Source organism: Fukomys damarensis, unplaced genomic scaffold (genome assembly GCF_012274545.1).
Source record: "Fukomys damarensis isolate Sample0158 unplaced genomic scaffold, DMR_v1.0_HiC HiC_scaffold_38, whole genome shotgun sequence".
NCBI lineage: Eukaryota > Metazoa > Chordata > Mammalia > Rodentia > Bathyergidae > Fukomys > Fukomys damarensis.
Window position 1 is genome coordinate 3480016 of NW_022900950.1, and position 24132 is coordinate 3504147.

The 24132-nt window shown below is 33.2% G+C and overlaps 1 protein-coding gene and 1 pseudogene across 4 annotated transcripts in view; one reads left to right on the forward strand and one right to left on the reverse strand.

The window, feature by feature from the left end:
* Positions 1-24132, reverse strand: part of Sclt1 (sodium channel and clathrin linker 1) — a 168371-nt gene that overhangs the window by 116217 nt on the left and 28022 nt on the right. For all 4 annotated transcript variants that reach the window (XM_010618878.3, XM_010618874.3, XM_010618875.2 and 1 more), the window contains 3 exons: positions 19563-19698; positions 12272-12394; positions 632-702 (listed from right to left, as the gene is read on the reverse strand). In XM_010618878.3, the coding sequence (XP_010617180.1) occupies positions 632-702; positions 12272-12394; positions 19563-19698 (330 nt within the window). The remainder of the gene's footprint in view (positions 1-631; positions 703-12271; positions 12395-19562; positions 19699-24132) is intronic.
* On the forward strand, positions 13622-14823 carry LOC104858603 (annotated as a pseudogene).

Consider the following 24132-nt stretch of genomic DNA (forward strand, 5'->3'; position numbering starts at 1 on the left):
TAAAACAAGGATTGTCATCTCTGCCCTATAGGCTTTTTCTTCCAGATTTATATGTATGATATGATGTTGGAATGGAAAATATAGTGCCTTCCTGAGCTCTGTGAGTCACCTCAACAGGTTAGGTGTGTTATATGCATTTTTGACTTAGCTCTTTTCAATGTAAGATGATTTTACTGGGATGTAATCCCATCACAAGTCAAGAGCTATCTATTGGTTGACTTCTCTTTCTCTTTCTTGTCTCACTTTCCCCACTTTCCTATTAGTGCTCCCTAGTATCACCTCTTAAAGAAACAATGGGCTTTGGAGTCCTTTTATTAGGGTCTCTTTCCTTGGGAGTCCAAAAAAAAAGATATGATGTAGTCTTCTATGTATACGATAATTTTTTCTAAAGGATTATTTTTCAGCCATGTCACTAGTTTTACCATTGCAATATATCCCCCATGTTAAAGTTACCTTCTGACTAACCATTTTGATTTTAGTCTCTTCATGTCCTAGACAATCATATGTACAAAAAGTTACTGACAGAAGCCCAATAGAAAGGAGAAAGATAAAAGTCACATGAAAAAATTGTATAATTAGTCCCCCTGAAGAAAAATAACTACTAATTAATAAAATTTATTTTTGAAAATACCTAAGTTGTTTTCGAAGTTGCTCAATTTCCACATTTTGCTCAGTTATTGTTTTCAGAAAGTGTTGATTAGTCTGGCATGGGGGAAACAAAACAAAAAACATTCAGTATTAGAACATTTAAGAACTATAAAGAGCAATCATAAAGCATATAAGTAGAAAAAAATGAAGATTCATGACCATGATTATCTTTTTTGAGGACAAAAATGTAACTCTGACCTTTTCTTACATTTACTTTCATGGATATCTGCTTCACTTCAAACTACTTGCACGAGGGCTGGGGATTTAGCTCAGTGGTTTCGCCACCTGACTTCCAAGCGCAAGGTGCCGAGTTCAATTCCAGGAACCCCTCCCCCAAACTACCTGCACTCTCCTTCTGTGTTTTACAGCTCTGTCTGGCTGCCTGACCCCCTATGCAGAAGTCTATAAGTGCCACAGAATTCAGTTCCATTCTGCTACAGAATAGTATGACATGACTGAAGAAGTGGTATATAAATTGTATAAATTCCTTACTACATGTGTGGAATAACTGAGGGTTGTGTTCTCCTCTAGCTTTCAGAGTTCATTGTTGAAACTAAGTTTTTAGTTACAGTTCTAACTTGATGGATTTGTAAAAACTTTTTATTGGCTGCCTTCTTTTTGGGCTCATTTCCACAAACCCCTACTGGTATGACCTCCTAAATAAAATGATGCTTTGGAATCTTTTCTTCAGGGCCTGCTTAGCTAGGAACCCAAAATAAGATAGGAAGTCATCTTCTCCATGAAAAAAAAAGCTTTTTTTAAGGAAGGTGATTTTTTTCACCTAGAAGTATTGGTTTTACATGAGGGCACAAATTCCTTTCTCATCATGTATATAGTATATTTACTTCTTGATTGTCTTGATTTTAATCTCTTCTTGTCCCAACAGATCAAGCTTCCATCTCTCCAGCTTAAATTACTGAGGCAGTTTTCACTGTGTTTTTCTTATTCTCTATTCAATTTTACTTACTTCATATTTTTTTAACATACTATTACATTTCCCATGCCTGCAATATCCTCATTCTGTCTGCATTCATTCTATAATGCCCCAATCAGGCAAAACCAACTATTTCATTCTTGCATTTTGATAAAACTTAATATATATCTATACATTGCACACAGCATTACATTTAAAAATTATATTAAAAGTTCATGTATACCTGGATATGAGTCTTTTTTAAGGATCACTTTTCTCAGAACTCCCAATATCTGATACAAAATTTAATGCATCAGAGCTATCTTCAAGGAGTGAATGAATGAATGCTTTTATTGAAACATGAATCAGAGATTTTAATCTTTATCTGGAAATGATCACTAAGGACCAGAATTTAGTATTCAATCTAAAGTACAATTAAGAAAACCAACTAGCACATGCAGAAAAAGGGTGGAGTATCGAGAAATAGGTAGATTATAAGATAAAAAAAGTGAAAAAAAAAGCAAAATTGATGAAATATTGGGCACTGTGATCATATTAAGAAATATATTTGGCAATCTCAGTTTCTTGGTACTTAGCTCCTAAAACCTCCAGAATGTCCAATTCAGCAGTGTCTTCTAATATGTAATAAGACTGTGGCTGTGGAAAGCTTCGGAATGGGGGCTGGTTGACAAGGAACAAAACATGTAATTAAAGGGTTGGAATTCTCAGGTCCTCCACCTTTCTACACCAAAATCCAAGGAGAGAGGAAGCCAGAGTCCATCCTTAATAGTTAATAATGATTTAAACAACCATTTTTACATAGTGCCAGTCTCTGCAAAAACCAAGCAGACGGAGTTTAGGGGGCTTGCATGTTCCTGAGCACAAGAGGTGTCTTGAGGGGCTTGTACCCCCTTTCCCACATTTTGCCCTATCACTGTGAAGCTGACATTCTCTGAAAAAGCCTTAGCTATATTAAAGACCCTAAAGACGCTTTCACCACAGCTAAGTAGAACACTGTGATTATGAAGAGATGTAATATTGCATGTCTAGCCCAAATTACCTTGGATTGCCAGGCACAGTGATACCCACCTGAAAAGAATAGAGACTCTAGAAAGAAGTCCACACATATGTCACTAATTTATCTTTGACAAAAAATGCCAAGAACATACAATATGGAAAGGACAGTCTCAATAAATGGTGTGTGTTTGGGGGGGGGTCTGGATCTTTACATTGAAATGAATGAAACTGACCCTTATACCATACTCAAAAATCAACTAAAACAGATTAAAGATCTAAGATTTGTACCTACAAAATTCCTAGGGAAAAAACTAGGGGAAAAGCTTGAGGACATTAGTCTTGGCCATGTACATGGATATGACACCAAAAGCACAGACAAAAATAATGCACTGGAACTACACTAAAATAGAAAGCTGTTGCACAGATTTTCAATGTATGAAACAAACACACTGAAAAGACAAGCTATGGAATGGGAAAAAACTATTTGCAAAGCATACAGTCAGTAAACTCTAAAATGTTTAAGGAATTTCTAAAATTCAATAGTATTTTAAAAACTTCATTTAACAATAGGCCAATCACTATACTTGAAGAGATGCTTCTTTTTTGGCCTATGTGTACTTTTAAACTGAAAGTGAATTTCTTGTAGATGTACAATTGGGTCTTGTTTTTTGGTTAATTTTATATGTGCATATTAGTCATACAGAATGGGTTTTGTTTTGGCATACTGGTCCATGCAATAACAAAATTTGATTATTTCACTCTCCATTACTCATCTTTCTTCTCTCCCCTCCTGCCATCCATTTCCTCATAATCTTTCTTTTACTTTCCTGTCATCTCTCCTTTTCCTTTTCTACTTTTTTTTTATGATTCCACCTATGTGAAAAACATATGGTAGTTGACTGAGTCTGGCATATTTCACTTAACATTATGGTCTCCAGTTCTATCCATTTTTCTTTATGGCTGGATAATATCCCATTCTGCATATATGTCACATTTTCATTATTCATCCCTTGGTTGACGGGAGCCTAGACTGTTCTGCAGGTTAGCTACTATGAACTGTGGTGCAGTAAACATGGACATGTATGTATCACTATAGTATGATGTCATTATTTCTTTCAGGAATATATTGAGGAGTCATTTATCTGGATCAAACTGTATCATTAGTTTTAGGTTTCTGAGCAAGTGCCACATTGATTTCCATAGTGATCATTCCCACAAACAATGTAGACTTTTTTTTTTGTCTTGCATCCTCACCAGCATTATTTTGTGTTTATTATTGATGACATCTATTCTGACCAGAGTGAAATGGAATCTCTATAGTTTTGATTTTCATTTCCCTAATGATTAAAGATGTTGAACAGTTTTTCATATACTTATTGCCTGTTTGTATAATTCATTTTCCCATTTATTGATTGGGCTATACATTTCTGGGGTTTTAAAAAATTCTTTGTATATTCTAGATATCAATTTTCTGTCAAAAAAGTATCTGGCAATGGTTTTCTTCAATTTGGTAGACTGTCTCTTCATTCTGTTTTTCTTTTACTGTAGAGAAGCTGGTTAATTTCATGTACTTTTATCTGTTAATTCTTTATAGTATTTCCTATGCCACTTGAGTCCTATTCAGGAATATTTGCTTGTGCTGTGATATGATCGTGGGATTTTTTTTCCCCCTTGGTTCTATTTATGTGCAGATTACATTTACTGATTTACATAAGTTTATGTCTCCCCTGTTCTCCTCTAGCATTTTCACTTTCAGATGTTTGATCTATTTTGAATTGATTTTAGTACAAGGTGAGCAAAAGGGATATAGTTTCAGTCTTCACCAAATGGACATCCAGTTTTCCAGTACCATTTGTTAAAGAAGCTGTCTTTTCTCCAGTATATGTTTGTGATCATTTTGTCAGCACTTAGGCGTAGTTATATGGGTTTGTTTCTAGGTCCTTTAATCTATGCCATTGCTCTATGTGTCTTTGTCTGGACCAGTATTACGCTGTTTTCATTGCTATGGGTTTGATTCTAGTATTATTTTTATCATTAAAAAATTTTTTTTGTACCAGGGATCAAACTCAGGAACTTGTGCTTGTGAGGCAGGAGCAGTGACAGTGAGCTAAATCCCTGGCCCCTCTGGTATTATTTTAAAATTGGCTACTGTGATGCTTCCAGCATTGATATTTTGACAGGGATTGCTGTGAATCTGTTTATAACTTTTAGTAATATGGATATTTAATAATATTTTCTGTTCCATGAACAAGGGAGGTCTTTCTAACTTCTAATGTCTTCTTCAATTTTACCTCATAGATTAGGTTTATTCTTAGGTATTGTATTTTTTTAAGCTATTGTGGATGGAATTGATTTCCTTCTTGATGAGTTTGTTATTAGTAGGAAAGCTATTGAATTTCATGTGCTGGTTTTGAATTATGCCACTTTTCTGAATTAGTTTAGTTTATCAGATTTTGAAATCTTCTGCTAGAGGTTTTGTTTATTTGTTTCTTTGTTTTGGGTATCAGGGATCAAACTTGGGACCTTGTGCTTGTGAGGCAGGCAGTGAAACCACTGAGATAAATCCCTGACCTTCTGTTAGAGTTTTTAGGGGCATCTATTATTGCGTACAAATACAGATAATTTCATTTCTTTCTTTCCTATCTATCCTTTTTATTTCTGTCCTAATTACTAATTCTTCTGGCTATAATTTCAATAACTATAATGAATAGGAATGGAAAGAATGGACACATTTGTTACTTATTTTAGAAGCAATGCTTTCAAATTTTCCTCATTCAGTAAGATGTTGGCTATGTGTCTTTTATATACACCTATTATATTGAAGAAAGACTCTCCATATATAGTTTCTATTCAGGGTTTTTATCAGGAAGGGATGTTGAATTTTGTTCAAGGCTTCTTCTGCATCCATTGAGATAATCATGGGATGACCCCACCCCTGGTTCTATTTATGTATTACATTTACTGATTTACAAATATTTAATCATCTTTGCATTCCTAAGATGAAACCTTCTTGATCATAATGTATGATCTTTTCATTTTGCTGAATTCTGTTTGCAATAATTTTATTGAGGATTTTTGCATGTATGTTCATCAAAAATATTAGTCTATAATTTTTGTTGTTGTTGTTGTTCTTGATCCAGTTTTGGCATCAGGGTGATACTCTCTTTGTAGAATTAATTTGGAAGCAATACTTCCCTTTCTATGTCATAGAATAGTTTGAGGATCCCTGATAATTAGTTCTTCTCTTAAGATCCACGGTAATATTCAGTAGTAAGCCCGCCCAGTTCTAGGCTTTTCTTTGTTGGGAGACTTTTTCTTACTGGCTAAATCTCACTGCCTGTTACTCTTTAAATTTTTTAATACGCTCTTGGTTCTATTTTGGTAGATAATATGTGGCTAGGGATATAACTTTCTTGTATATTCTCCAATTTATTGCAATATATATCTTTTCAAAATAACTTCTAATAATCCTCTAGATTTCAGTGGTATCTTTTTGGAGACCTTTCCCACCTTTAGTTTTATTAATTTGGTTCTTCTTTTTCTTTTGGTTAGTTTGTCCAGTGATTTATAATCTTATCTCTTTGAAGGATCAATTCGTTCACATATCTTGTTTTGGATTTTATTTCTTTAATTTCAGCCTTGATCTTTATTATTTTGTTTCTTCTACTGGCTTCGGTTTTGGGTTTTTTTCTTGATTTTCTAACACTTTGAGATGTGTCAATAGGTTATTTATTTGATATCTTTGTGATTTTTAAATGTTGTGTTTTCATTGTCATTTTAATTTTGGAATTTTTACAATTTCCCCCAATTTTTTCAATGACCTGTTAATCATTTAAAAGTGTATTATTTAATCTCCAGGTGTTTGTGTAGTTTCTGTGGGTATTTTTTCCCCCACTGTTGATTTCTGGTTTCATTCCACTATAATCTTCTACAATGCACGAGATTATTCCCTTTTTTCCATTTGTTAAGACTTTCTTTACCTCAAACTACAGTCTATTTTGAAGAATTATGTGAGCTGCTGAAAAAATGTTTATTCTGCTGTTGTTGCACACTCTGTAGATGTCCATTTAATGTAAACTGTAGTTTAACTCTGATTTTTGGGGGGGATTTTTTATTGGTCTGGCTGACATATCTATTTGTGCAAGCTGAGTACTGAAGCTACCTTCTAATATCTTATTGGGGTCTATCTCTTTATATCAAGTAGTGGTGTGGGGTTTTTTGGTTTTTTTGTTTTGTTTTGTTTTCTTTTCTTTTTTGGTACTGGGGATGGAACTCAGGTCCTTGCACTTGGAAGGCTCAGAGCCACTGAGGTAAATCTCTGGCCAAGTCGTGCTGGTTTTACCGAACTGGGTATACCAATGTTCAGTGCATATTTTCTTGGTGGACTGTTCCCTTTACAAATATTTAGTGACCTTCTTTGTCTCTTCTGATTAATTTTCACCTGAAGTCTGCATTTGTTAGATAGGAATACAGGTAACTCTGCTTACTTTCAGATAGCATTTGCATAGAATATAATTTTCCATTCTTTCACTTTCAGTCTGTATATATATATCTTTGCAGGTAACTTGTTTTTTGAATCTTGTTTTTATTTTTTAATTGAATATGCCAAATTTTATCTTTTAACTGCAGAATTATATTAATTGGAGTCGATTTATATCTAGGATTATTACTGAAAGGTCTGTACTAACTCCTGCTAGTTTGTTATTTTTCTGATCTTTCATTCTGCCCTATATTGCTTGCGAGTAAGTTTATCTCTATTCTTTCTTTTCTGTTTGGAGTATTCCTAAATTATCTTCTTTTAGTTTCTGCTTATCATGGAAGAATCTCATTTCTCCTTCAATTTTGAAGGATAATTTTCCTGGATTGGTAATTTAGTTAGGCAGTTCTTTTCTTTCAGAGCTTGAAGTACATTATCCCATGCCCTCCTGTCCTTTACAGAGTTTGTGCTGAGAGATATGCTATAATTTGAATGGGTTTGGCTCTATAAGTGATTTGACATTTTTGCCTTGCTGCTTTCAATTTTCTTTCTTCTATATTCTTGACATTCAACTATAATATGACACAAGGAAGTTCTTTTTTTAGTTAAGTTTGTTTGGGGTCCTAAGTGCTACATATACTTGGATGTCCCCAGCTTCATCAAGATTTAGGAAAATTTCTGGTATTATTTCAAATACATTTTTTATGCCATTAGTCTGGATCTCAAGTCCTTTTGTATTTCAGTGAGTCAAATTTGGTTTTCAAATCATATCTCTGTGATTTTCTGTCCTTTTTGTTACATTTTTTTCTTTATTGATGCATGAATGTAATAATCTGTTAACTTAGTTTTCACTTAAAAGCTTGTTTTTGCTATATGAATAGTATCTCCTTTCTTGGAATTACTCACTCTTTTGAAAAGCTGAGTGGTATGAAAGTTACTTCCATTTTGCCATCTTCCTCCACTTTCAGGTCTTGTTTTTTAATCCATTTAGTCACTCTAAACCTTTTGAGTGAGAAGTTTAATCCATTAATATTTACAGTAATTGATGGTAGGGGAGGATTTACTGTTACTGTTCATTAGTTGCTTTCTGGTTGTTTCTTTTAGTTCTTTTGTCTTTTCTCCTCTTGTCTTCTTTTGTGTTTTCTTGGTATATTCTTATGCTATCTTTCATTCTTTTTATTTTTTTCTTTTTCTTGTGTAACTAGAGCATTTAGCGGGGCTCCTTAGGCTATACATAAAACATTTACAGTTGTAACAGTGTATTTTAAGATGATAAGAACTAATTTCAATATTATATAAAACTCTCTTTTAGTTTTTCTTTCCCACATTTTTATTGTTGATACAGTTCATATCTATTCATATTATGTATCTTCTAATGTATTTCCTATAGTCATCTTCAGTATGTCTTTTAACCTTAACATTAGAATTAAAAGTGATTTACTTAATTCCATTATAGTAGCACAATATTCTGATTTGTCTATGCATTTACTAAAAAATTTCAAAGTTTCTTTGTTGCTGTTTAATATACTTAATCTTAAGCTTACTTTGACCCACCTAAAATGGAGGGTCTAGTGGTAATAAACTCCTTGAGGTTTCATCTCTCCTTAACTTTTGAAGAGTTTTGCTTAGTACAGAATACTTGTGACATCAGACTAAAGTATTCATTCCATGTATAAATATCTTATTAAAAATGTCTTGCTTAATCACAGAAGTCACTAATAGTTTGTTCTAGAACACTTTACTAGTATTGTAAAAGCCTAAGAAGTACACAGTCAAAAAGTGTAAGTGACTAGAAATTCTAAATGTTAACTTAAGTAGACTAGGGAGACATTTAACAATTTTTTCTACATATTTAAAGCAGGAAAAATTTTAAAGTAAAACTGGATAATTTACTTTTGATGACACACTATGCTTTTATTAGGTACTACTAAGAATTAGAAGAGTAACTGAACTAGAATAAAGAAAGGAAGGAGGAGGGATCATCTGAGTTGTTACAATCCTATTACTCAATAATGAGTAAAAATAAAATTCCAAGAAGGTAAGAAAAATGGGAGAATAAAAAGACTAAGAGAATGGGATGGTTAATTGAATTTGTTTGGGGAAATTTAGTTGTATCAAAGTTAGTACTGAAGGTCAGCATGTGGTTCTACATTTCCTAATTATTTTTTAGAAAATAAGCAATTTATTCATTTGATAAAAGATTTATATTATTCTTATATACTTGGATGTGTACTAAATTAAATATAAAGTATGTGTTCACTATTGAGGGTTTCAAGGTACAGATTATTTTTTTAGATCTTACCAAAGACCCTAAAAGGACTTTCAGATATATTCAGATATATATGTTATATCTCCTAGTACTATTAGCTATGTGATATTAAAGTAAAAGAGAGAAGACTATGGTCTAGTCATTTTTGTTCATGTTTTATTCTTGATTTAAATCAGCAAATATGACTAATAAGCAATTCAATTAGTAAATATGATTACTAAGTGACAATTTTAAAATGTACATAAACAAGTGCAGTAAATGATTATTTTCACTTCTCATTTTGATGTTCTCATTAGTAACATGAATCAACTGCTGAAAGCTGGTCAACATATCCTAGTGGGAAGGTATGCAGAGTATATAAATAACACTTTGCAACCTATATTTAAAACAAAACTAAAATCAAGTCTAAATCATCATACCTAAATTTATTCAAAGTTAGTGTTTCTATTATTGGATCAAATGGTAGTCAAAGAAATAAAAATATTTTAAAGTTATTAAAAAATTAAGAAAGCAATATTTAAATCAATTTGATAGTATTATTTTAAAACTCAAAGGTATATATTATAAAAAAATTGTAAGTGATTAGAAATTCCAAATGCTAGAGAGATCTTGTTTCATGTTGGAAGTCTACATTCAAACCTATTCGAAACCTACAAAGTAAACCAGCGCATAATAGCTATTGCCTAATCCTATTTAAAATTTTTTCATACTCTGCAAGTTTAATATTAATTGTTATGATCTTGTTAAACATTATTTGTATAGACAACACAAAGCTAGGAGAGGCTATTAATATGTTGGATGACAGAATTAAAGATTCTGTCAGAATTAAAGGAAATAAACCAAGGAAATAAAAATGAAGTATTTGTAAAGTCACATACAAAAAAAAAACAAACAAACAAAACTAACTAATTGTACAACTACAGTACAAGAATGACTTTATTCAAGTAAAAAAGATAACTTATGGGCTTAGTTGGCTGACCTAAAGGAGTAAACAACCCCAAAGGATTTATTTTTATTAAAAATGATTTTTGGATCTCAGGGGCAAAGAAAACATTTTCTTGAGCAAATTACACGAGGAGTATTTCAGAGCAGAACATGCATAAAATCATTTGAATATTATTATGGCTTCTTTAGCCCAACTACAATGATAATAATAGGAATATTCATAAATTGGAATTTGAAAAACCTATATATGAATTACAGAGTTATGAAAACCAATTTAAGTAGTGCTTCTCAAGATTCACAGAGAAGGGATCAGAATTGGAATTTGTCTATCATACTCAATATAATTAGCAGTGAAAGAACCAACAGAAGAAAACAGAAGGCTGTCTTTCCAATGTAATGGATGGTCTTGTGAGGTAGTAAATTCTTGTTAACAGAGGGAAAAGCAAACAATAGATATCTACTTTAAAAGATTGTAAAATGTCTCTTGCTTTGGACATAAAAAACATCTTTCAAAACAACTAAGATCTTTTCCTATTTTAAAATTTTACCAATTAATGTATAGAAGGCATTCTGGCATGGTGGTACATGACTTTAATCCCAGCACTTGGGAGACTGAGGCAGGAAGATCACTGTGACTTTGAGTCCAGCCTAGACCAAGGACACTCTGAACTACATAGCGAGGTACTGTCTCAAAGAAAAAAAATTATAGTAGGCAAATATCTATTTTAGCAGTAAATCACATTTAAAGGTATAAATATTTTCATTTTACATAGTGGTCACTATTTCTGCACAAATCTCTTCACATATCCAAATAACAATTTTGTTTTGTTTCAAAACAAGTAGGAAATTAAGCAAATGAAAGCTCGGGAGGTCCATTTATACAAAGTAGTTTTTTTTTTTTGCATCAGAGATTGAACTGAGGACTTTGAGCTTGTGAGCTTAGCGGCACACTGACCTAAATCCCCAGCCCTACACAAAGAGATTTTGTACCTGCTTCATAGACCTAGATGCAGCTTTCACTGCTCTTCACATTATAAAACCAAATGTTTACTGGGTTAATACTTTAATTGTCTGTTTAAGAGATTTCTGGATAGCAGAGATCTTCTTAGTAACATAAAAAACACAGTACAGGAGGCTGAAGCAGGGGATAACAGGTTCAAAGCCAAATGGGAAACTTAGTTAAACCCTGTCTCAAAATAAAAAATATAAAAAAAACTGTTGAGCTCAGCGTAGTGGCCTGGGCCTGTGATCCCAGCACAACAGGAGGCAGTGGTAGGGAGTTCAAAATTCAAGTGAAGCTAGGACAGTGGAGCAACATAGCGAGAATCTAAATTAAAAAAAAAAAAATTATAAAAGGACTGGAGATGTTGCTCAATGGGAAGGCCCTGAGTTAAACACTAGTACTGCAAAATCAACCAGTCAGTATGGCTAGGGATGTAGGTCAGTAGTAGATTGCTTGCCTAGCATCTGTAAACCTCTGGGTTGAACTCCCAGTACCATAAAACAAAACAAAAAATCCTCCAAGGCCAAACAAAAACAAAACAAATACCCAAAAAAACCCAAAACAGAATAAAGGAAGGATAGGAGATAGAAGGTGGATCTCTTACAGATAGGAAGGGGTCCAGGGGACCAAGGGCTAGGCCTAAGGGGGAGGGGATGGAGATACAGGTAGAACAAAGACATGCCATGTGTGAAATTCTAATAACATCAATGAATGTGGACATTATATGCCATAAACATGAACTAAGATTAATAATATAATCAAAAATGGAAAGGGGGAAAGGGGAAGAAAGGGGCAGGGGATAAGGAAAAAAAAACAAGCTTTATCATGTATACATAACAACTCCCCAAGATGACTCTAAACTGCTTGTACTGCAAACATGTACAAAAAAATATGGAAAGCAGTTTCTTCAGAATGCAATTTCTTATTGATATACAAGAAAATCATGAACTCCAAGATCATCTATTTTTTAATTATAATTATTAAAGTGTCTAGGATTACCTTTTGTTTTTGGCTTTCCAATACATGAATCTGGGCCTCAGTCATATGCTCCTGGTAAAGTTTCTGCAGTCTGTTCAACTCTTGAGAAACATTCTGCCAGAGTTCCACAGCCTGAGCCTTTTCCTACCAAACAAAAATACAATAACTCAAATTATTAGTACGCTACTAACAGAGTAGTGCAAATGAATCAATTTTCTTTTATAAATGAGTTCTTGTAAAGCTACAGCATAAAAATAAGAGAATGTGTAGGATGGTACAGTCATACATTGTTAAATGTATTGAGATATGTTCCTCATAGCAGGTTCACTACTATGTGAACATCATAGTTTGTATTTACAAAAACTAAGTGGCTATATCCTCACTAGGTAATACAATATTAAGAGACTACCACTGTACACGCAGTTACATTTTGAAATGTCCTTAGGCAGCAGTTGTATATTTTGGGTAATTTTAAATTGACTTAATAATAATTTAGAAAATAAATCTAAAGATGAACATTTTATTTTGAAATGTTTTCTCAGATTTGAGCTAAAGTGAAAATCCTTACTAAAGAACTCTACTGTTCCACAAGAAAGTAAAAGCCTTAGAAATTACTGAAGAAATATCTCACAGTAAAAGTATAATTTTTCTTCCTGACTATAAAAATACTAAGTGCTTATGTGGAAAAAGAGGAAAAGACCAAAAATCAGAGGAGAAAGTAAGAACCATTTATAATTTTATCACCTGATCATTAATATTGCTGACATCTAGATATCATTTTTATAAATGTTGATTTTGTTCATGTTTATAAATGTAATTTGGGGTAAAATCTTTTTCCTTTTAAAAAATGGAAATGACATAATGTATGTTTGTATCATACTACTTTGATTTGGCAATTTATAATGAGAATTTTTTAAAACTCATTCTCTATTTTTTTCAATAGAGCATTATTGAAGTGTGGTATGGGAGCCCTTATAGTTCCCAAGATTTTTCAGAAGGTCTTGAAGTCACAATTGTATTTGTAATATGAAGACATGAAACGGCTTCCTGAAGGAGCTAGTGTCTCCTGCCTGTTTGAAAGCATCTATGTACAGGGCTTGACCCATCCTGGCAACTGATTCTATACTATAAGAATGTCTGTATAGAGGGATGGACAAGAGCACAAAAAGCCACACTTCTAGAAAGTTCTAGCCAGTATGCAGGAGTAGAGGTAGAAGGTGTAGGAATGAGCAACCAAAGGACCCAGGGGTCGAGGACACTGCAGGGAAGAGCCGGGGAGGTTCTAGTCTGTTCAGCCTCTCCGCAACCGCCAATTTCTGCAGGGTATGGCTGCTTGGGATCGAGCAGCAGCCTCCTGAGGAGCCGCCAACCATGGATCCCCGCAAAGTAAATGAACTTCAGGCCTTTGTGAAAATGTGTAAGCAAGATCCAAGTGTCCTGCACACCGAGGAGATGCGCTTCCTGAGGGAGTGGGTGGAGAGCATGGGGGATAAAGTACCATTTGCTACTCATAAAACTAAATCAGAAGAAATTATCAAGGAAGAAAAAATAGCAAGAAGACCGAGGCAAACATAAAGACAGATGAGCCACCAAGTGAGGAATGTGGTCTAGAAATCGACAATGAAGGTATAACTGAACCAGACACCAGATAACCCTCAAGAAATAGAAGGTGAAAATGTAGAGGTAACTGAGCAGATGATGGATCAAGCAAATGAAAAGAAAGGGGCTGGGGCCGGGGGTTTGGCTCAGTGGTTCTGCCTCTCAAGTTCTAGGGCCCGAATTCAATACCCAGTCCCAAAAAAGAAAGAAAAGAAAAGAAAAAAAAAGAAAGAGGCTGCCATTAATGCTCTAAATGATGGTGAACTATAGAAAGCCATTGACTTGTTCACAGATGCCATTAAACTGAATCCTCACCTGGCCATTTTGTATGCCAAGAGAGCCAGTGTCTTCTTCAAACTGCAGATGCCAAATACTGCCATTTGCAATTGTGACAGAGTCATTGAAATAAACCCTGATTCAGTTCCAGCTCTACAAGTGGCTGGGGAAAGCACATAGACTTCTGGACCATTGGGAAGAAGCAGCCCATGATCTTGCCCTTGCCTGTAAACTGGATTATGATGAAGATGCAAGTGCAATGCTGAAAGAAGTTCAGACAAGGGCCCAGAAAACTGCTGACCATTGGAGAAAGTATGAAGGAAAACATAAAGAATGAGAGATCAAAGAAAGAATAGAAAGGGTTAAGAAGGCTCAAGAAGAGCATGAAAGAGCCGGGTGGGAGAAACAAGCCAGAGGCCAGTCAGGAGCTCAGTATGGCTCTTTTCCTTGCTGCTTTCCTGGGGGAATGCCTGGTAACTTTCCAGGAGGGAGGCCTACAATGGGACCAGGATGGCAGGAACACTGGGCTCAGTGAGATTAGTGAACCAGAGGTTCTTGCAGCCATGCAGGATCCAAAAGCTATGGTGGCCGTCCAGGATGTGGCCCAGAATCCTGCACATATGTCAGAATATTAGAGTAATCCAAAGGTTATGAATCTCATCAGTAAACTGTCAGCCAAATTCAGAGATCAAGCATAATGCTCATCTGACAAAGTCCTTTCCGAAAGAAAACCAACCTAGATCACTTAATGGATGTCACAATAATACCAACCAGTGTACCTCTTGACCTTCTCACCAGAGAGCTGGGGTGCTTTGAAGCTTTTAAAATGGTTTGTTTGAGGTATTCATTCAGATAATGTTTTCCTACTAGGAATCATAAAACTTAAACACTTTTTAAACCTTAACAATATTTAAAACAAATCAAAAGTTCTATTAATCTCTATTTTTTTTATTAATCATTTTAGATTTTTCCTTTGAATTACTGGGCAAGAAAGATATATGGGAGATTTATGGCTTTAGTGTGAGTGAAATAAAGTTGTTTTTTTTCAGAAGATGATTTATTTCAGTATAACTATTGGGACCACCAGTATTTGAATATGATCTGGATAGAGACTGGAAGTATTGACAGGGCAGTAGTCTTACACAATATTTTATATAATATGTACCTTTGTACAATTTGCATTTAAATCTTACCCTGTGCTAAAGGGGTGATCTTTTTTCTTTAAGCCACAGAGGAGTTGGGTTATTTAGCTCTGTTCTTATCCACTTGGGGAAAAAATATGAAGACATCATTTGCTTTTTTCATTCTCTAATAGTGGGATTTTTTAAATTATACGTTATATCATCATTGCTCTCTGGATTAATGGAACGTGTACTTATATTCTCATTCTGTTTTAATTTGTAATACAAAAAATATAGATAGATACATAACCCACAAAATAGAAGATTCTTTAGGACTCTAAATAATTTTTAAGCGTCCTAAAGAGGGTCCTGAAATCAAAAGTGCTGAGAAATTCAAATCTAAGAAGGAGAAATGCTTATTGTCTAGAATTGTTAACTGAATCAGGAAATCTTCAACTCTTTGTATCTAAAATCTAAACTTTTAAATCCCAGGTCCAAAGTAAACCACTCTCTTAGTTTCACGTAATTAAAAGATACTCATTTTTAGAACATGATTAGTATATATTTAGAATACAGGCTTATTCATTTCTATGAAATATTTACTGAAGGTCACTAATAATAACAATAATAACAACAACAATAAAAATAAGAATAAAAAAAGAAATATTTACTGGAATATAACATGCATTCAGGAAACACACAGATTATGAATTTTTATACAGTGACTACACTCGCTGCAACCAGCACAAGTTCAAGAGAGGCCATTATTATCACCTAGAAGGCAAATGCTCCTCTTGTGACCTCTTCCAGTTACTACAATCTTCCCCCAAATAGCCATTATCCTGTCTTCTAATACCATAATTAGTCTAAGACGCACATAGTTTTGAAATTTGTAGATAAATGCAGAATCTGACGCCAGAAGACTTGGATTGGATCACTAATTTGTGGCTGAATAATTCATTTCCTTATGACCTAATTTTCCTTAAGACTTAGTTTTCACTTCATTTTCTTAATGACTAATCATAAAATGCCTCATTCTTCAAAGATCTTACTACTTCCCAAAGCTGCCTGATGAAAACAATCACTTACATTAGTAGTTACAAAATGTAGATTCTTGTAATGATTTTCAAAGAAACAGCATCAACATCATCATCTCAGAACTGTAAGAGATGCAAATTACTGGGTTCTATCTCAGACTTGTGTGAGTGGATGTAAGCAGTAATCAGTGGTTCAACAAGCCTGCAGGTGATTGGCTGTACACTAAATCCTGAGAGCTACTATGCCAATACCATATGTCATTATTTAAGTGGTACAAATTTAGTTTTGGGACTAACCACAATTTAATTGATTTTTATATTTTTTGTTTTAAACTATTTCCAATTTTTCATTATTACAAATATTATATAAATATGTTTATTCATACATTTTTATATATAATCCCTTAGAACAAACTCCTAGAATCTATGTGATGTCATTATCTAATTGGTCAGAGGTTATGAACACTTCTTGGTCAAAGGCTATGAACATTTCTAAAGCTCTTAGTATCAAACTGTTTTCCAGAAAGAGTTTTACCAATCACATTACTATAATAGAACAAATATTCAAAACTAAATTAAGTTAGATACTTAATATTGTACTCTTGCCACCAACTCTTAAAGCAATATAGTCACTCTGTACAACACATATAATTGTGTTACTTCTCTGTCTTGCTGTTCAGTAATGGTGACAATGGTGATGATAAAAATATAACAAATTTATTAGCTTTACATATGTGCTCAGCATTACACTGAATGCTTTGTGAGGATTTTTAATTACCATGAGAACTCCCTAAGATAAAAATTATTTTAGCTCCCATATGTAAATGAGGACGGAGAGGATCAAAGTTTTCCAAGATCTGAAAGTGAAATGAAGACCATACTTGAGCACCTCGTTATACTTCTTCCAAAAACCTGCATGTTCCAAGAACATTACCCACAGTCTCATCAATGTTTGATGGCACAGCGACTGCCATGTAATAGGTGTTTAATATTTGTGGAATGAAGGTATTTGAATTGACAGTCAAATGCAATGTTTAATACAGGCATCCCTAGGTATTCATAGAACTGGGTCCAGCACCCCTACTGCTGACCCCTGGATACCAAAATCTGGAGAAGTCCCTTACATAAAATGGTGATGTGTTTATATATAATCTGTGTGCATCCTCTCATATACTTCAAATCATCCGTAGATTACTCTTAATACCTGATACAATATAAATGCTACATAGTTTTTATATTCCATTTTTTTAGGGAATAATAACAAAAGTCTGCACATGTCCAATACAAATGCAATATGCCCCCCATGTTTTGGATCTATGGTTGGTTTAATTCACATATACGGAGCCCATAGATATGGAAGGCCAACTATATATATTTTGATAAAGAATAACACACAAAGAATTCCTTTTCCTTAATATGAACTTTAAATTGCATTTAATTTAGCTTTTACTTCTTTAGTTGGATTCATCTAGTTATCATGCATCATACAAAGGTCCTTCAAGCCAATAAAGAATAACAGTACAATTTTATATATTTTATCAGATCAGTGAGAATAAATTAATGTAAATATAGGTATGCATAAGCAGAAGTAACATTTGACATTTTTAATATATTTCTTAAAATGTTAGGAAGTAATAAGAAATACACATTGTGCCACAATTTTTGAGTTATAATTTAGTATCTGGTAAGAAACCATTTATAAAGTCTAAATTTTTATTTATATTCATTCATATCAAGAAATTCAATGCAAATAGAATACTACTCAGCCATAAAGAATGAGAAATTATATTCATTCATAGGAAAATGGATACACATTGAGGATATACTCCTAAGTGAAATAAATAAGTCACACATGTGTAAATACCGAATAGTTTCTCTGGTGTGAATAAACTATAATAGTACATAAGATCCTAATGAGATAACTGACATTGTAAGATGGGAAGAAAAGGACTAAAGGTGTAGGGAAAGTGGGAAGGGTAGGGGAAATGTAATAAGGGAAGAAAAAAATAGGAGAAAATGAAAAAATGGAAATAAAATGTTTGTAAATGGGGAGGGGAGGAGGGGGTGAAGGGAGGGCAGGGACATGAGGAAAAAATGAGAACCAAGTCCTGTCATGTAAAGGTACAAGATCCTAGTGATAAATGTAGCTGTACTGTATATCTAAAATATACCAATAAACTCAATGAGGGAATAAAAAAAGAAATTCAATGTAAGTACATCTTATCAAAATAAATATGTTTGTTTGCAGTACTGGGGATTGAACCCAGGGCATTAGCACTGAGCGACATGACCTGTCCTTCATTTATTATTTTGAGACAGGATATCCCTAAGTCATTAAATTGCCCATCTGCGCTCAAACTTGCAATTCTCCTGCCTCTGCCTCCCAGTGTTCTGGGATAACAGTCACTTGTAACTGTGCCCAGGATCCTTTTTGATTTACCTAACATTAAAGTAAAGAATTCCAATGCCAAAGTTCCAAGTAAATATGACTCTTCATTGAAAATTAAAAAATCAAAATGGTAACTCAGAACATCTAACCTCATTTATAAATGAGGAACCTGAAACAGAAAGAGACTTTTTTTTCCTATACTCACAGTTAGAAAGTAGACTGGAAGGGGATGGAAATTTAGCTAAGTGGCACCATGTCTGCCTTGCAAGCACAAGGTCCAGAGTTTGATACCCAGTACCGAAAAGAAAAAAAAGAAGTAGACTAGAGATTCAAATCCGTACAAGATATGACACACTTGGATTGCAAAGTAAAATTCTCTTATGTATAAATTCATAAAAATTACAGTGTTGAAAGACAGGATATACAGAACATAGTTTCCCACAGATTTCAATCATTATGAGGAAGGAAAAACAGGAGAAAATGTGTATTTCAAGAAGTAGTATAATTTTAGAGATATATCATACCATAATCTTTGAAAAATGGAAGAAAATATAACAAGAAAACGAAGAAAGAAATTTAAAATCAGAGAAGTGGGATAATTAATGGATTTTTTCTTTAAAATTTTTGTTTGATAGCATAACCTTACAAGGAAAAAAATCAAAACAAATCAAAAGCTTTATAATTCAATTAAAATGTGCATTTAATTATTATGTAATATTAACTACATAATATTGAGGATATTTTTTGTTTTATTTATAATTTTTGTATATTACAGAAAATTAAGTACTGTCAATTTTGTTATTCTGTTGTCATTCATATACAATGATGAACACAGTTTTTTCAAAAAAAGATGCAAGTCCAGAATGTATTTTAAAAAATATACCACTTACTTGATTGGCTAACTGGAGTTGCTCTTGAAGGTTCCTGACTGTTTCAGAGTCTGGAAATGTCTCATTTCCTGTGTCTGAGCTAAAGGGAAGGTCTTCCAATTGCTTTTCAACAACATCTTTTAATTCACTGTGCAATCTTGGAAAAAACAATATAAGAATTGAAATTCATTTTAATAACAGAAATTTCTGTTTGGTGGTCAATTAAATGATAATGGTTCAAAAATAATTCTTTACATAAAAACTATTTTAAGCAGACTTCAAAAACAAAGTCAGAAATGTTTAATCAGCCTTACTCTTATGTGAACACAATGGTGAACAAGCATAGTTCAGTATGTCTTAGATTTTAATTTTTGCTAAAGGTAAAATTTAGATGTTATACCTTTGAGTAAGCTATTCAGAAAAAAACTTTAAATTTTAGTTTCAGTCAATTACAAATGGTAACTTATGTAGAATGTTATTTTATCATGTTTCATAAAACCCATTTGAATTCTTAGGCAGTTACAGTTAATGGAGTAGAATAAAATGGTTGCAGGATAGAAAAACAAGACTACTAGAAACTTTTTGTAGCACATCTCTATATCTTGGCTATACTTTTGAAAATTTTTTTCAAAAATAATCTTTTTTTATCCCTGAGTTTATTGGTACTTTTAGATATAGAGTGCAGTTACATTTATCATTGGGATCTTGTACCTTTATATGATAGGTCTTGGTTCTCATTTTTTCCTCTTACCCCCACCCTCCCCTTCACCCCCTCATCCCTTCCCTATTTACAAAGACTTTGTTTCCATTTTTTTCTTTTCTCATATTTTTTTCTTATTCCTTATTTCCTTTCCCCTACCCTTCCCACTTCCCCTACACCTTTAGCCCTTTTCTTCCTATTTCACATTGTCAATTATAGCATCTGGATCTTATTTACACTTTTAGTTTTTCACACCAGAGAAACTATTCAGTATTTACACATGTGTGTTGCATTTATTTCACTTAAGAGTATGGCCTCAATACGTATCCATTTTCCTATGAATGACTCTAGCTTCTCATTCTTTATGGCTGAGTAGTACTCCATTTCATAGAAAAACCACATCTTCTTTATCCACTCTCCAGTTGATGGGCAACTGGGCTGTTTCCAAAGTTTTAGCTATTATAAATTGTGCTGCTATAAACAACATGAGTTTACATATATCACTGTGGTATGATTCTTTTTTTTTGATACTGGGGATCAAACTCAGGTCCTTGTGCTTGCAAGGCAGTCAGCAGAACCACTGAGCTAAATCCCTGGCCCTGATTCTTTTAGTTCTTTTGGAAAAACACCCTGCAGGGGGATGGCTGGGTCAAATGGAAGCTTAGTCTCAGCTCTCTGAGGTATCTCCATATTGATTTCCGTAGAGGTTGCACCAGTCTGCACTCCCACCAACGTTTTTAAGACTGGGTCTCACTGTATATTCTAGGCTGACCTGGAACTCACTATGTAGCCCAGTCGGCCTCAAACTCACAGTGATCCTCCTGCCTCTTGCTCCTGAGTGCTAGGATTACAGGTGTGCGCCACCACGCCCAGCTGAAATCTTTAATCTTAACATCAAATTACAGATATTCCAAGCTTTAAAACATCTACTTACCTACCTATCTTTCCTTAAAAAGCACTGCAAGATATAACTCAAAATACTGATTGTTTTAATTTAAATGATACAAATCTAAAGGAAAAAAGTTATATAATACTTTGAAAAGACTAGAACACAGTATCTAATATAAGCAGAAGATATTACTTATAGAAAACATACCTCAAGGTGAAAATTACAAAGAAAATTACATCTATATATCTAAAACATTTAGAGGAAAATTATCTACTGATAACAAATCTCCTTTGAAAAGTTCAATCCTAATTTTTGAAATACATATTTATAAAAAATAAAATTCATTAACTATAACAAAACTAAGCAAATAATTAGGAAACAGTAGAGTACTTTTAAGGAAAAGAAAACTTGATAATTATTTTCTAATTAAAAAAAGAAATATCAATGAAAAAATGTTTTTATCTTAAAATACTGAACAGAATTTTAAAAATATTTATATTTCTCACATAAAGTTATATATTTAATAGAGAAAATTGATCAATGGAGAAATATAGCAAGATTTTAGAGAAGACATGCCAAGTCGCAGGGAAAAAAATCCATTAATACTGTGATGTATTTTCTGACAGAATTTTTACTCTTTGCTAAAAGCAATCATGTTATATTGACAATATATTATAGTCTGCTTTTAACTATTTTATTAAAATGTGTAAGAGCTGAGTATGCAGCTCAGCAGTAGAGCCTTTGCCTTGCATGTATTAAGCCCTATGTTCAATACCCAGCATCACAAAACAAAACAGCAAAATGTGTTCTATTATAAAGTTTTAAATAAATATTTTAATGACATATTTCATCATTACCTGAATTATGAATCTATCAATTTTAATAATTTCATCTTTTATTATTTTTTAAAAATTAATTTTATTGGTACATTGAAGGTATACAATATAATGACATTCATCATTGGAAATTTGCACCTTTGCATAATCCCTTGGTTTCTATTTTTTCCCCATTCCCCTGCCCTCCCTTCAACCCTTCCACTCCTCCCTATCTACAAAGACTTTGTTTCCATTTTTTCTTTTTCTCACATTAATTCCATTCCCTTCTTTCTTTTCCCTTTCCCCTCCCACTTTCCCTTCCCCTATGTAACTTTTCAAAAATGAAACTGAAAAATAAAATTCATATTTTAATATATCATTTAAATATTAGAAATTTAGAAATTTTATTTTATTTTTTATGCTCACAACTGAGCAAGAGGAAAGCTAGTACAGGTTTGTCCTTGGTCTTCACCCTCTCACTCTTTTTTTTTCCTCTTCCCCTCCCCATCTACAAACACTTTATTTTCATCCTTTCATTATCTCACATTTTTTTCTTTTCTCTTTTTACCCTTCCCCTACCCATCCCACCTTCCCTACACCTTTAGAAATTTTAAAACTTTATCTCTTTTTCTAAAAGTTATAAACTTCAGTAATACCAGTTTTAGTGTTTCCATAAAAATTGTTATAGGTAGGTTACAGAAATAACCCCTTCCCATTGATTATTAAGATTACTTTGTACAGATTCAACTTTTAGAATTTTTTTTTATAGTCCTACACTATCATGCAAAGGAAGGACTCACTCCCTAGTCATATTTTGTTTTAGTATAATTATTATCACTATTTTTATTTCTTTGTAGTCTTGGGGGACCAAATCCATGTCTTGTGCAGGGGAGGCAAGCTACTCTGAGCTATGTCCCAAAACCAAGCCTGCTTGTTTTTTTTTTTTTTGGTACCAGGGATCAAATTTGGGACCTTGCGCTTGCTTGTGAGGTAGGTGGCAGAACTACTGACCTAAATCCCTGGCCCTTGTTTTTGTTTTGAGAAAAGGTCTTGCTAAATTTCCCAGGCTCTCCTCATGCTAATTTTAGTATTTGAAGATACTTAGGGTGGGACAGCTAATCTGCCTGTTTTTAATGTCTACTCCTTGCCCAAGTTATTCTTGTCCAATTTGATTTATAATTTGGGGTTTAGTTTGCTCTACTCTCTTCAATAACTTCATAGATATCACTTACTATCTTAGACTTTCTTTTTGTAAATGTATATACTGAAGATTACAGAATGTCCTCTGAGAATGGACCTAAACTGTAGCCCACAAGTTTGGATGTTATTTTAATTTTTAATCAGTTCAAAAATATTTTCTAATTTTCACTGCTAACTCTTTGACCTATGAGTAATGTTTAGAATGATCCTGCTTAATTTAGAAATAGCTGAGATTTTTTGTGATATTTATGTTATTGATATCTAACAATTTTCACTATCATAAAAGAATCTGAATAATTTCAATCATTTAATAATCTGTAAGAGTTGCTTTAAATTGGCCAGTTGTATAAATGTTTTATATGTAATTAAAAAGAATGTGTATTGGGGCTGGGGATTTAGCTCAGTGGTTCTGGTGCCTGCCTCACAAGCACAAGGGCCCGAGTTTGATCCCCAGTACAAAAAAAAAAAAAAAAAAAAAAAAAAAAAAAAAACAAAGAGAAAAACATGTGTATTATGAAGGTATTGAGCCCTATACATGTGCCTAATTAGACTTGAAGGGTCAAGTTGCATTGTTCACATTTTACATATTCTAATATTTTTGTAGTTGCTATTTCAATTACTGAGAGCAATCTGTTCATATTTTATACTATTACTGGGGATATGTCTGTTTTACCATTCAGTGTTATCACATTTTTTCTGAAGGTCAGTTACTGTGTGTTTACAAATTGAGAACTGTCACATATTTTGGGAAAATTTAATTTTTAAGTGTTATGTAATCACTCTTTTATCGCTAATAATTGCTTTGCACTAAACTCTACTATGTCTCATATTACCAACTTTCTTTTAGTTAGCATTTGCATAGTGCATTGTATTCTTTTATAGTATTTATATTCTTTCATTTTTCACTCAGTCTGTATTTTATTTTCAGAATCTCTCTGATTAAAAGTATGGAATTGAAACCAAAAAAAAAAAAAAAAAAAAAAACCA